The 13770-nt window shown below is 43.5% G+C and overlaps 1 protein-coding gene across 20 annotated transcripts in view; it reads right to left on the reverse strand.

Moving 5' to 3' along the window:
• Positions 1-13770, reverse strand: part of Mmd (disintegrin and metalloproteinase domain-containing protein mind-meld) — a 71528-nt gene that overhangs the window by 13175 nt on the left and 44583 nt on the right. For 10 of the 20 annotated variants that reach the window (XM_076795754.1, XM_076795762.1, XM_076795764.1 and 7 more), the window contains exons 11-20: positions 13590-13762; positions 13161-13330; positions 12611-12774; positions 12242-12412; positions 11236-11540; positions 10874-10987; positions 10710-10791; positions 10465-10560; positions 8466-8619; positions 3209-3347 (exon numbers count right to left, since the gene is read on the reverse strand). In XM_076795754.1, the coding sequence (XP_076651869.1) occupies positions 3209-3347; positions 8466-8619; positions 10465-10560; positions 10710-10791; positions 10874-10987; positions 11236-11540; positions 12242-12412; positions 12611-12774; positions 13161-13330; positions 13590-13762 (1568 nt within the window). Of the gene's footprint in view, positions 1-1496; positions 3348-5582; positions 5686-8465; positions 8620-10464; positions 10561-10709; positions 10792-10873; positions 10988-11235; positions 11541-12241; positions 12413-12610; positions 12775-13160; positions 13331-13589; positions 13763-13770 lie in introns of those variants that run through there. The other 10 variants (XM_076795755.1, XM_076795756.1, XR_013082969.1 and 7 more) reach the window with 8 other exon arrangements.

Below are 13770 nucleotides of genomic sequence, written 5' to 3' on the forward strand. Positions count from 1 at the left end.
GAGTCACGTATACTGTCCACGAGTCCTTTGAGAAATTATAAGTTTAACGTGCGCTGTAATCTATCATAAATAAGCGCAACCCGTTCGGTTCTAGCTTCTGCCATTTTACAGAAGACAGTGTCAAGTAGGTTGTTTTGTTTGTGTTAATTAATATTCGAACAGTTCATTTTTATATCTGGTTATAGGGCCGATTTCACGTTCGATGTATCGATTTAAAAAACTGATAAACACCAGCGGCGTTATGATTACATTTATAACAAAGATCTGCGGTCTAGTAATTATGCTCGACCAGTTCTGCCGTGTCTAATTCTAGTCTGACGTTTACAGGTGACCGAGGACGGATCACGAAAATGATCACTGGATTCGCACACCAGAAGGAACCGAACGTTCTGCTTGCGTGATTGCTCCAATGTTGTCTGATCTAGCGAAGCGTTTGCCGCTGATCTATGGGGGATCCATGGGGGTGGTGGTAGCATGCATAAGAACGAAAACAGATAACCAGTTGAGTGGTGCGCGTCCGCAGCTGGCCTTTTCAGCCACCCTGGGACCAACCGTCCTTCGCTGTAGTACTCATCAACCGAATTCATCAAATGAAGAGAGAAAGATAGATAGATAAATAGGTAGATAGAGAGATAGATAGAAAGATAGAGGGAAAGAGAGGGAGAGAAAAAAAGGAGAGTGAGTCTGTCAGTTGTACAGTTGACGAAAGAGCAGTAGGCTTCGCCGCTCCTCTATCGTTTCTCACCGGACCAGAGTATGCGAGTATGCGTGTCCTCAATTGTACACACTTGCTTCTGCGTCGACGTCGCCCCTGTCGTTCGCTTGCACAGAGGTGCAACTGGCTCATCGAATACTAAAGACAGTAAACCGATTAACTATCGGAGCCATAGATTAACTATCAGCACCTTTAATTAATTATTTAGCATGTCTATAGCATTCGCGGGCTGGAGCATAGCTTTGGAAAATGTTCAGCTGGCAATTCAGGGCGCATCTTCTCCTTGTTCCGTGACCAGCGTTACCAGATCGAGGGAATTTGGGGGAAAATGCTATAGTCAGAACCGAGTTTTGAGGGTCGTGAAAATGTTAATTAGTGGGGATGAGAGTCGGACGTCGCGATTCGTGCTACTTACCCCCACTATTGGTACGTTGGTGGGATAGATCTCAATATATGACGTAGTGTATTACTCGACGGGAGTTTTTGCTGCAACGCTGGGGAGAAGGGGATGCCCTTGACCCTTGTTGCCAGCTGTGCATTCGCGCATCCATCGAGGTGCGGATGGTTGCACTATTTTCTCTTTTTCTTTTTCTTTGGTATGTCCGATCAGCCTGTTGCAACTGTATACGATGAACACGATAGTGAATGGCCATCGGTTAAGGAGCGAAGCTTCTGTGTGTAGGCGGTTCTGCGAAAGCCATCGAGTCACTATGTACTCTGATACATCCAAGTTTGTCGGCGTGGCGTTTTGCTGCACAAGCGCTGTTTTTTTTTTTGGGGGGGATGTAAAGGCATAGTCGTAGCAAAGATCAAACAGCGATACGGGGAATATGGATGGAAAGCTTGATCGTCATACTGGGACGAAAGAGAAAGAGAGAGAGAGAGAAAGAGAGAGAGAGAGAGAGAGAGAGAGAGAGAGAAAGAAAAAAGAGAAAGAGAGTGAGATATCTCTTATCTCCCATCTCGGTAAATTATTCTCGAGGTTTCGTTGGTTTGTGTGCGTTGCGACGAGTATCGGCGCGCATTGTGTCCGCGGCTGCGGCGATGCTTGAAAAGCCATTGTCCGTTTTGCGGGAGAAATCATTGGCACAGAGCGTGTGGGTAGTCTTTTTTTTTTTTAAATCGGTGGACTGATACAGAACACACACACAGTGAAGTAGAAAAACCAAAGGAACAGAAGGGTTAAACACAAAGATCGATACCAAAACTGAAGGATAGGAAGCGAAAAAGAGAAAGACAATAACAGTTACGGACTCTAAAGATATACATGTAAATATATATATATATATTTATGCACTGTGTGTAGGCGTGTAGTCGTGTGTGTGTGTGTGTTTCTGTGTGAGTTGTCAGTCAAGAGAGAGGGAGAAAAAGAAAGAGAGGCATACATGTAAATATGTATCATTGTTCTCTGTGCATATATACGTACACAGTTCCCTCAGCGACAGTGCAGGAGAAGATCTCGGGGGTGATTCGCCTCGTGACCGGATATGCGAGACGAAAATCGAGAGCGAAAAGATCGTGCTGCGCGGTTACAGCTTCGTTTTCTGGTTATTCGTGATTTCGACGAGTCTCCTGAACAATGGCAACCGATCTCTCAAACGAGTCAATCCGGTTGCCATCGTTTGGCAGCTCGTTGATCTGGTTGCCGCTTTTAGGCGGGTCTGTCGACCGGGTTGCCGTTGGCAAGCGGATTTTCAGCTGCAAAGACGAGCCGCGCGATCTTTCTACTCTCGATCGTCGCCTTGTATTGAAACTTTTACTAATTGAATACTTTTACTAACACTTTATCTACCGGAAGCCTATTAACACTTCGAGTCTCACGTCGGTCACACATGAACGAGACAATTTTTTTTTTACCATACTTGCACATCAATTTTTACTACAATCTATTAAGTAAATCTATTACTATGTATAAGGCGTGAGAATGTTACAGCAATTATTGTTACGATAAACTTCATCTGTTCTATTCTTGAACTATTAAATAAGTTATTTTGATTTTGTGTGACTTTTAAAGTTACCGTTAATGAACTCTCCAATAATTGCTTTTCAAAATAACACAGTATTAAAAATAACTAATTACACAATAATCCGGAGCGAAAGTATTAGTTTACGTTACCGAGGATGAGTTGTTGGTTTGTGATCGAAGTTTGCTGTTGAAGGATCTATTAAAAAATTCTTAGACATGGTCCGTAGATTTTCAAAAATTATAGAATAATCGTTGGTAGATTAAACTCTGTTATAGAGTGAATTGATTTGAAATATATAAAGATAGGGATCGATTGATTGGTTCCAAGTACACGGGTATCTGTAGACTCGAACGATAGTACGAGCCCCATTGTTAAGCCGGTTTATAGCGGGTTGAATCGTGCTCCCGAGACGTTCGCCTATCTGTCGCCGAGCCCTCCGTATAAATATATATAGAGAGATGTATAGATATAGATAGATAGATACGCATACAAAAAAGTTTCTACGTGTATGTTTCTGCACACTAACCTGAGACAGAGGGAGTAGTTTTTATGTACTACGACTGACCTGTAGCAGAGAGCCATCAGAGTAAATACTACGAAAACACCCCCTACCACCGACATGAGCACAAGAACTAAATATACAGTGTTAGAGCCGTGGTAGTTCTCTGTGACGATCGGACGCACGCGGTCAGTCAGTCAGTGTCGCATCGTGCCAGCGTGTTGCCACGGTGTCAATGATCGTCGGATGATCATCATCAGCCCAACCCACGCGCGTTATTGATCGAGATCGATACCCGGGATTATTTTGTATTTTTTCGTAATCCGAGCGTCCCACAGCATGCAGACAGACAGAGATACCAGTGACAGACAGAAACAGACAAGAAACAGAGAAGCCAGAATCAGCACATATACATATATACGTAGTTCGACATTGGACAGAGATGGGCAGAATTGTCACACCCCTCCCCGAGATACACTATTTACATCTACCCTCCTGTCGACAACTGGCAACGTTAAACGTGTGTAAGACGTTGTCGAATGTATTGTTGAAACTCTGATTGTTGTATCTTCGTCTTAGGGAACGATTTTGCCCATCCCTGGACGGTAATCGTTTGACGATGGTGCACGCCAGCGATCCTCGCGCGACTCCGCAAGCTTCGGATCCTGACATTAGATTCACGAAGACACGATTGATCGTTTCTTTCGGGTTTGAACTTTGAGGAAACGGTGAAAAGAAAACGTAAACTTTTGGCTCCGAAGACGTCTCACGGTTCGACTGTAATGGTGTTACTGAGTTCCAGTTCTCGCATGAGCAGCATTCTGTGGACTCTCCTCGACAAGGAGAGCACGGACACGCGTTCGAAGACGTCTTCAGAGTTGAAACTTTGCGTGTTAATTCCTCTGGAACTGTACATGAAAATAAGAATGAAAGATAAGTGATTAACAACGAATCATTTTTCCAGGTCTGCGAGATGGGGTTCGAGCTCGCCGAGGTGTGCGTCGGTCGCGTGCGTGGGCCATCCTTCTTTCGAAATCTTTGATGTGTCGTTTGTGGAAGCCTCGAGGTTGTCGAGGCCGGTGGGATCGAGTACATCTGTCGGGCGTTAATTTGTCCGAGTTGGATTCTCGGGAGCATAATATACGCGGCTACTGTCGAATATTTCTATGGTCAAATGGAGATTTTTCGTTCAACAATGCGAGACAGACGGCTCTCGCGTTGCGCCGTCTCCGATCCTTTATCACGGGACGACGAGGTTTCGGTTGTTTGCTAATCAGCCTCGGTCATGCTTTTATAGGGCATACAAGCAGCTGGCACATTGGCGTTTCGTTCGTGATGGATCGTGTATTGAGTCACACGCTTCAGGGGATTCGCTTGTTCAGGGATTCAAGCTGTGCGCGCACGGAGGACGAATTCTAGACACGTATCCTAGCAATCAAGCCGCGTTACACGTTTTTGGTAAGATATCTTTATACGCTTTCGCGGATTTTCAGAGTCCAAGTATAATAAGTATTTGAATACTACAGCAAAATTGGAAAGATTGATTTTTATTTGTAAATTTTCATTGGCACTAGGTGGGCATCGAGCTGTGAATCCCCTGGAACGCGACGGAAGTGAAGACGTACATAAATCGCGCAGCTCGTGCAGCATAGTCACGACGATCGTGATCATTCGGATGCACTATGCGAGCACGAGCACATTCAGAGCATACCATCGAGGAGACAGTAGTACACGTAACACACTGTTGGCAAAACGTTTCGAGGCGAAACTGTTGTTACGTCAATTCAGTTTTGGGCTACTTAAAGGAGGGCACAGCTCATCCAGGAATGAGACAACTTTCCAAATTTCTTTTCTTTTCTGATTAGCTCTTTGAAACGATCCAGGGTATGTTGCTACACATCTCGGGAAGTAGAAAATATTTTTTCGTCTAGAGAATCGTGGGACATTATTTCATCAGTTGATTTTTAACAGATGCCACGAGCTATCCTCCCTTAAATAAATATTGCGAATACAACACTTCAAATTCAGCGAATTAGGACTATCGTGCGAATCCCCTGTCGCTTGGAGACGTTCTGCCTGTAGAGTATATAGTTATATGTATATATATATATCCACGAGACGCACGCATATTAACGTGTGTACATACACGTACTTATGTACAGGTATGTATACACATGGTATATATGTATATAGAGATAAATGAACACCGAATAAGTAGGCTAAGACGAATCCAATATATCATTAGAGCATTGACGGCCGCGTGCGATGCCTGATCATCCAGCTAGCCACGATATGATACTTTGACAACGAGAGGACAGAGAAGACATGTTGACCTTGAACCCACGCGCAATGAGTGAGCTCTCAGTTTCCAAGCACTCTGTTGATGTTTTTGCTACTGTACCTGTAGCAAGCAGCCATTAGTGCAAAAGTAATGAAGACTCCTTTGACCACACCCACCATGATTACAACCATCCACCCGGTGCTAAGGGTGTTGTTAGTGCCCTCTGAAACGACCAATCACTTCGTATCCTACACTTGCGCCCGACAATATCGCGTCTATCGAACGGCGCGTGTAAGTATAGATCCTCCGCCGTCGTAAGCTCCGTTCAGAGCGAAAGATCGAGAGATCACCACATACTTCGAGAGTGAACAAACGTTATCCCCGCTACTCCGATCGCGCGACGAAGGCAGAACTTCATCATCTTTAGTTTAATCTGGACCAGAGACAGTAAGGTTTCCACTAGACTGCGGATTTCATGTGTTTATGACAAAAATGAGTAGATCAAATTGCGGAGCAGTGAAAACGTTTAGAGAATTTAAAGATGCTGTCATTTTCAATTCACTAGAAGCATTCGAAAGAGAAAATAAACGTCTATGTAGGTTCTGCATCTTGCAGTAGATGCAGACAATTTCTGTTTTGTATATAAATTCGCAGTCTGGTAATCACTTACGCAGACTCTTTTACACGATATTCTTCTACACGTTCAGTATAGTATTTGACGTAACAACAAATCATCTAGGCTTGTTTACTCCCGGAGCTGTGTCCGGGCTCGCTTCGGCCGAGGATCCGAGTCGCGCTACTCCCTAAAGAATTCAACCATTCAACAAGCTCCTACAGAGGCGAAACCGTAGCCCGTTGTCCCTGAAACGCTTCCCGACCAAACCCGCGCGGCTCTCGATCCACACCGATGGTCCCTGAGACGCGCGACCTTGGACGATGAAGATTCAGCGCTCGGTTGTTTCGTTTTAGTTAGTTACCAGTGTGACAGCAACACTCTTTAAGCCCGCCCCAACACCTGGAATTCGCAACGCTTGCGTCTATCCCGAACATATTCAAAACAGGATTTGAAAAAATTGTTTAAAGTATGCTTTTGCGATCCCCCGCGATTCTCGGCCTCGAACGTTCAAAAATTCCATTGGGAACACATTGAAAACATTATTTGAGAAATTTTCTCCCGATTTTAATAAATCTTTTTTTGCTAATTTCCATGTATTTTCGTGCCCGCCCAGAGAAATTATGTTAGCTAAATGTCTGCTGTACCCCAAGGTATAGCGAACTATCTGTGTGTGTGACCGACTTTTACTTCCAGGTGTTCCGAGGCTTAAAAAGTATTGAACGTACAGCGTACCGGCGAAACTGGAATTCTCCCTGAGACATTGGCCATGCTATCTACGGAAACTGTCTGTTCAGATATAGTTCGTTGGTCAGACGTTGACTATATATTTACTCGACCGAGGGATCTTTCGAACCTCGTCCAGCCAGCTGTACGATTCGACTTGTAAACAGTCCGAGGACCAGCCGGAGACATCCCGACGAAACTTCCTAACATCATAGGAAAAATTTGACTAATCCTTTCGATACCACCAGTGACTTTAGTCAGCCGTCGCTGCACGCTCGCTACATTCGACAGGCGACTACAGTCACCTTCTTGAATTTTTAGAACTCGAACTGACAGAATAATACACATGTGTTCTGTTCAATTTTTATAATGGTAATTTTTATCGCGGTATTAACCCTTTGCACTCGAAGCAATTTTAATTTCAGAATCAAGAAGCTTCTCTCAATCTAGAACATAGTCATCCTGTAATCCTGATATTACTATAAAGGAATATACGTCAGTCTCATTTAGGGCTCGTTAGTTCTACCGTTAAATTCGTCTGTATTTTATGAATTGTTAAATATTCAAGCGCTGTATGACAAAAAAAGGTTCAATTTCATGCGAAAAATGTAAAAAAGATTACATAGAATGCAAATATTTAGCAATTCATAAAATACAGACGAATTTAACAGTAGAACTAACGAGCCCTAAACGAGGCTGACGTATATTCCTTTATAGTAATAATAGGATTGAATTGATTTAGATTTCATAGAATTTTTATGATCATATGTACATGAATAAAGTGGTATACATTTTAACGGGCTCGCTAGTTCTAGTGTTAATAATAATAAAAACTGTTTTGCCTAATGGTATGGCAATTTTGACCGGCGTCTCAGAGTCATCATTCGAGTGCAAAGGGTTAATTATCGAAGGAATAGGTTCGTTTGTTTAAATGCTTCGGCTTGAAAATCTCGAAAAATTCGAGGTTGATCGGTTAGGTCCGAGGCATAGAGCGAAAACGTATTAGAGCCATAACGGACGTAAGCCTAAGTAGTATCGAAAGAGTTGAAGAAGCCGCAGCGAGCAAGAGCGAGCCGTGTTCACCTGTAATATGCGATCGTTCCTCTGTCTCGGCGGGTCGCGGGGGACACATGATGTATTTCATTGAGTATTATCGTGGAGAGGTGTGTGTGATATCGAGTGATAGAGCGCATCGGCTCGTGTTACACACATGTACGGAGGAACGCATCGAATGTTATGTGCACAGCTGATGGTATGGCCCCAAATAATCAGGCGGCTAATGGGTTTCCCGACGGGAAATTGAAGGGGTACGAGTCTCTTGGTGTTATTATCGTGAATATTAAACCGAGTTCGTACGACCGAATCGCTTTGCCACGTTCCGCAAAATCCTTCGGTGTTATTCAGATGTACTCGAGCGAGTCACTGTGATTCTAAATTCTCTTGTTGCCCAACAGACTGTATTTACGAAATCGAGCAAAGATTTTACGTATCGTGATCGTAGCAATCCGGTCTCTTATTCTAAAGTAAGAAGAACTGGAACGATCCGTCTAGCGTCTGCCGGATCGCGTGAAACGCTCGTTCTCAGCTCTCCGTTTCTTTTCCGCGGACGTTTATTCTAAAGTTGATGGTTCGCTTAAGAAAGAGTTGTTCGAATCGCAACTTACCGTAGGGGGTCTCTTTCGGCCCCATTTTAGTACTTGTATTACTGTTACCAACTGATCCGTTGCTGGGTGGGAGTGTGGGGATCTCTTCTTGTATGGAGCAGTCTGACCCGCCCCATCCCTCGTGGCAGTAGCACGTGTTTATGTTCGTGCAGTACTGCAATCATTCGGTCGAGTTAAATCATCTTGCAATGTGTTCAACGTATTGAGTGCCGCCTCTTCCAGAAATGGTAGACAAAATTCTTTGTGTTGCTTGAAAAATTAACTTTTTGCGCTGATATATTCAGTACACCGAATTTAATTGGGGTCTGCAGAATGTTGAGAGAGTACTTGGTAACTTGATACTTCAATTTCGGTTTTATTGAACATTTGGGGTGGCTGAGTTGGCACTCAAAGTTTAAACAATGTGTCCAAAGAAAGCGAGCTACAGTAAGGAGCATAACTGAACCAATAACTACAACTTTTGTGTAAATTATTATTTATTCCTAGGAATATAGAAGAATAACAAAAAATAAACATTATAATTATTTTTATCATAGTTAGAAGTAACTGAAGAAATTTTTTTCAATAATTAATGTCTCCTCGTTTAGTAATGACAAAACAAATGGATTGACTCGGTTTTGCACCACGTTCAATACTTGGCAATATTTAATATATTATTTATTGTAAAACTGCATTAATTCGCTTTGGCATACTTTCTACTAATTTTTTACAATAATCCGGAGATATTTTTTCCCACTGTACTTGAATTCTTTCATACAAATCTGTGATTGAAGTTGGTTGGGAGTCATATGAATCCCGAAGCCGTCTTTTTAGTAAACCCCATAGATTCTCTATGGGGTTGAGGTCGGGGCTCTGTGCAGGCCAATCCAGAACAGGAAATTTATTAGTACTAAGCCAATTTTTTACACTTTTAGCAGTGTGCCTAGGGTCTCTGTCATATTTTCAACAGCATCTATAAAATGATCTTGTAAAATATCCTTGTACATGTATTGATTCATGATGCCATTAATTCGGTGCAGTGATTCAACACCAAATGATGTTAGACACCCCCAGAACATTAGAGATCCGCCTCCATGCTTTAACGTTTGTTTCTCATGTCGTGGTTTAAGTCTTTTGTTTTTACGAATCCAGCACTAAGACGTGCCATCTGATCAAATTCTGTTAATTTTGCTCTCGTCGGACCAAATAACCCGTTCCCAGTCAGTAGTTATCCAGTTTCGATATTTTTCAGCAAATTCCAAACGAAATTTAATATTTTGTGTCGATAACATTGGCTTCTCTTCTTTCTTAATGCATCTAATCTCACCTCGTTTGAGGGTTCTTCGTGCTGTCCACTGACTTATTTGTATATTCGTATCTTCTTTTAATAATTTTGCAGCCATATTGGCACTTGAAGCTTCATCAGATGAGACAAACCGCATAATCCTGCGGTGATAATTTCTTTGGTCTCCCTCCAACATTTAATAATATAGCTTTACAGTATTTATTTAGTCTTACGCGTTGAAAAACCGTTATTCAAAAGAGACATTACTTCTTTTAAACAATTTGGAGCAATTGATTTCATATTTATTCTTACTTCACTTGCGTGCTTTTTCGTTCGACTGACTGCGAAGAACTGAGTGTTAAGATGTAGAATATTTTCTAAACATGCATACCAAAGTGCTAGATGTAAACATACTACTAGAACATTCCACGTACACAGTTCTCCTACGGACCGGTGCAAAACCGAGTCAATCTATTTTGTTCGTCATTGCTAAACGAGGAGACATTCGTTATTGAAAAAAATTTCTTCAGTTACTTCTAACTATGATAAAAATAATTGTAATATTTATTTTTTGTTATTCTTCTATATTCCTAGTAATAAATAATGATGTACACAAAAGCTGTGGTTATTGGTTCAGTACGTATCCTTACTGTACGTCACGAACTATATTTTGCTTCACTTGGACTATCCCGTCTCGCTTTATTCGAGCATCGAAATTGAAGGTCTTGTACTTACGCCGTTGCCCGAACACTCGTTGTTGTTGTGATTACTGGGACACCTCTCTTTGTTAATAAGCGGAAAAACGTTCGTACAAGTCTGGTTCACGCACACCTGAAACGAAACAGAGAAGCGACGTCCCGTTGTTATAGCGATTACATATATTGGCTGTTGTCGCTGTTGTTGTCTGCCAGATCGAAAGCAAACAGCTTCGGTCTCGCATCAGCTTTGCATAATCTGTTTCTGTCAGCCTAACAACTTACCGAGTTATTTCCGCAGGATGTACCGTCGCGAACCAACCCCATGCCGGGCACTTCTGAGCCGTCGACTTTCCCGGTGGTCGACCTATACGACCAAGAAGAACCACACGCAGCAGGATTACACGCGTCCATCCGGGCAAGGACAACCATGCAGATTATTTACTTACTTGCACTGATATTCCTCGCCCCTGATCGACATCACGATGTGCGAGTGATCGAACCCCGGGATTACCGGCTGCTTGCTACCCTGCTGGCATTGCAGCGATCCGCAGCGGACGTTCCTGGGGACAAGATGTATCGAATACACTAGCGTGGAAAATTAAAGGACCGCTAAATTTTCATTAAAAAATCGTGCATTTCTTCTGGTTCATCAACGAATATTCTACAACGTTCTTCCATAAATCACAAGACTTTAAACATTGTTCATTTTTTAACCAAAATTTAGTGGTCCTTTGATTCTGCATGCCAGGCTATTTTGAAAACTATTTGTCAAAGAAGGATAAGCAAGCGATCGAGAAAAGGTGCTTACTTCGGCTCGCACTTGATGTAGTGGCCGGACGAGTCGGTGCCACAGTGTCCGCTCAACGAGCCCTTCGAGTTGTAGTGCTCGAAGCAGTGTTTGTCCGCTGCTTTGCCTCCGTAGCCCCAGATCTGCTCGCACTGCAGATCCAGGGCTGGACAAAACCCGTTGAAACAGAACCCGGTGTTCTCCGCGCACGGACTGCCGTTTCTTCTGTAGACGTCCACCGGACACTGGCCTGTCTTGCCTGTGCAGACTTCCGGCAGGTCGCATTCGTTCGTTGCCTCCCGGCAGACCACTCCGGAGGCCAACAACTGCGCAATGCCACCGCGTTACACAATTAGCTTCCCTTCGTTACTGTGGACCAGTCGTCTTCAAACTCTATTCATTGAGAAACCGCTTCGTAGTTTCATAAAAAGAATCGCAAAAACCCCGTGAAGGGTCTCCCGAGCCAGCAGAGTTTCAAGACCACCGCCGTAGATCATTGTTAATCGCTAAATTCTGGATTTGATGCATTCATCACAAAAATGGCCATGTACAATTTAAACCAGTGTACATATGTATTTACCCTCTGCACCCTCGAAGCTGTTCTAACTCGAAAACCAAGACATTTCTTCAAATCTAGAATATTTCTTTATGCGTATACAGCACTTGAATTTGTTGAAATTTCTTAGTTACAAACACAGTAATGTACAAATAGTTTAAAATGATTTTTTTGCATACAGATCCGCAGTATGTTAATCGCGACCACCGTCGCGCGATACCTAGTCCAGTGCATTAACACCGTTTCATTGTTTCAGGTATAGCAGCCGGAGTGCGCCTCGGGTTCATTCGCCTCGTCGAATTGCGAACGCGTTTATCAGACTGTCGTTTATCGTCACGTAGATCTTGCTCCTGGCGAGAGGAGACCGTGTCGAATATGTTCAACGACTGACTGAAGATCCTAGCGAAGCGATACACGACGAAGACGCGCGCGCGTGTGTGTGTGTGCCGTCGAGTATCCAAAATATTGTACCTTGCACTTGCTACAACATGGTCCTGCCGCGCACTCCGCCTCCCTGGTGAGGTTGCAGGTGATCGGATCGCAGCATGGATCGAGCTCCTTGCACTCGTCGATCGATCCGCAATCGCATTGTTCCCCTTCGTCTAGTTTCCTGTTTCCGCAGGTTCTCCTTTCTACCAACTGCTTTTCGTTCGGCATCAGGAACACAAAGAGAGAAAAAGAAAGAGAGAGAGAGAGAGAGAGAGAGAGAGAGAGAGAGAGAGAGAGGGGGAGAGAAAAAGAAAGGGGGAAGAAAGAACGTTCGTATTTAACGTAGTCAAAGAATTGAGTCACACCGATGCAAGACATAGAAGGATTCGATTCTCTCCTAAGCGGACTTACCTCGTTCGGTTTATTCAGAAGACACAGGCCGTCGCCGCTACGCAACGTGTCCGTGTAGTCGTTTTTACTGCAGTCGGAGAACTTGTACGGTTGTACGTTGTCCAAGCCGACGATTGATTGAGCCATGATGCACCCGTGCCAGTCCTGGCACACGCAGTTTTGCCCTACGATTCGAGTCAACGCGACAAAGTTAAGTATAGCGGTTCAATAGCAATCGCATGCGATTCCCAACCCCCTAACTGCCGCAGATTTATCTAATTTGTAGCTGTTTGCGCTACTACAGTATACTTTAACATACCACCTTTATGAAATATTAGAGCAATTTAGCAGAAGAAAATCATGCATTCTCTAAACATTGTCCTGTGTACTAGGAGTGCAAACAACAAAGTGTTTAAAATTAATTTGACCATTTATCTCTTAGTAAATTTCAAGATTGTGGAGTCATATATTCGTGACGTTGGTAGCGAACGTGTTAAATGGGATTTGTTGAAACACAGTTTCGCACAGTTAGGGGGCGAAATGAGTCTTTCCCACTCGAACGGATACTAACTTTCATCGTCGTGGGTCATGCCAATGTTATGACCGATCATATGGGCCATGGTGCCCGCTAGTAAATGGGGCTCGTACGAATTCACATCGACGCTAATTCCTATGGCTTTTGATTTACAGATGGACGACGGCACCGCCACCCCCGATTCGCCGCCCAAAAATGTTTCGCCCCTGCAAAATGGAAGTTGGCGTGTCAACAATATAATGATTCTTAAAGATAACAGAAACCGTATAGATGGACAGGTGCACGCTTCAGCAAGTACACGAGAATAAATAAGCACAAAAGGGAGCTCAGGAGTTCGAATCTGATCTTATTCAATCCGATTCCCGGTATCGGTAGTGCGACAAGTGATTAGGCTCCCCTAATCTCCGCAACCCGCGTTGCTCTCGAGCACGCACGCAACAAACCTACTCGTGTATGTGTACTCACGTGAGTAACTGGGTGGTGTCGTGCTCGACTTGTAATATATTTCGTATCTTGTAAGCATTCAAGTTGCTCAAAGCTTGATTGATGTCCATGCCTTCACTGATATTCGCCTTGTTCACGCCCTGCCAGGTTTCGATGTATGTCACGGAGACTCTAGTGTTCAATGTACGGAAATACTGCAACC

The sequence above is a fragment of the Halictus rubicundus genome, chromosome 11 (genome assembly GCF_050948215.1).
Source record: "Halictus rubicundus isolate RS-2024b chromosome 11, iyHalRubi1_principal, whole genome shotgun sequence".
Classification (NCBI taxonomy): domain Eukaryota; kingdom Metazoa; phylum Arthropoda; class Insecta; order Hymenoptera; family Halictidae; genus Halictus; species Halictus rubicundus.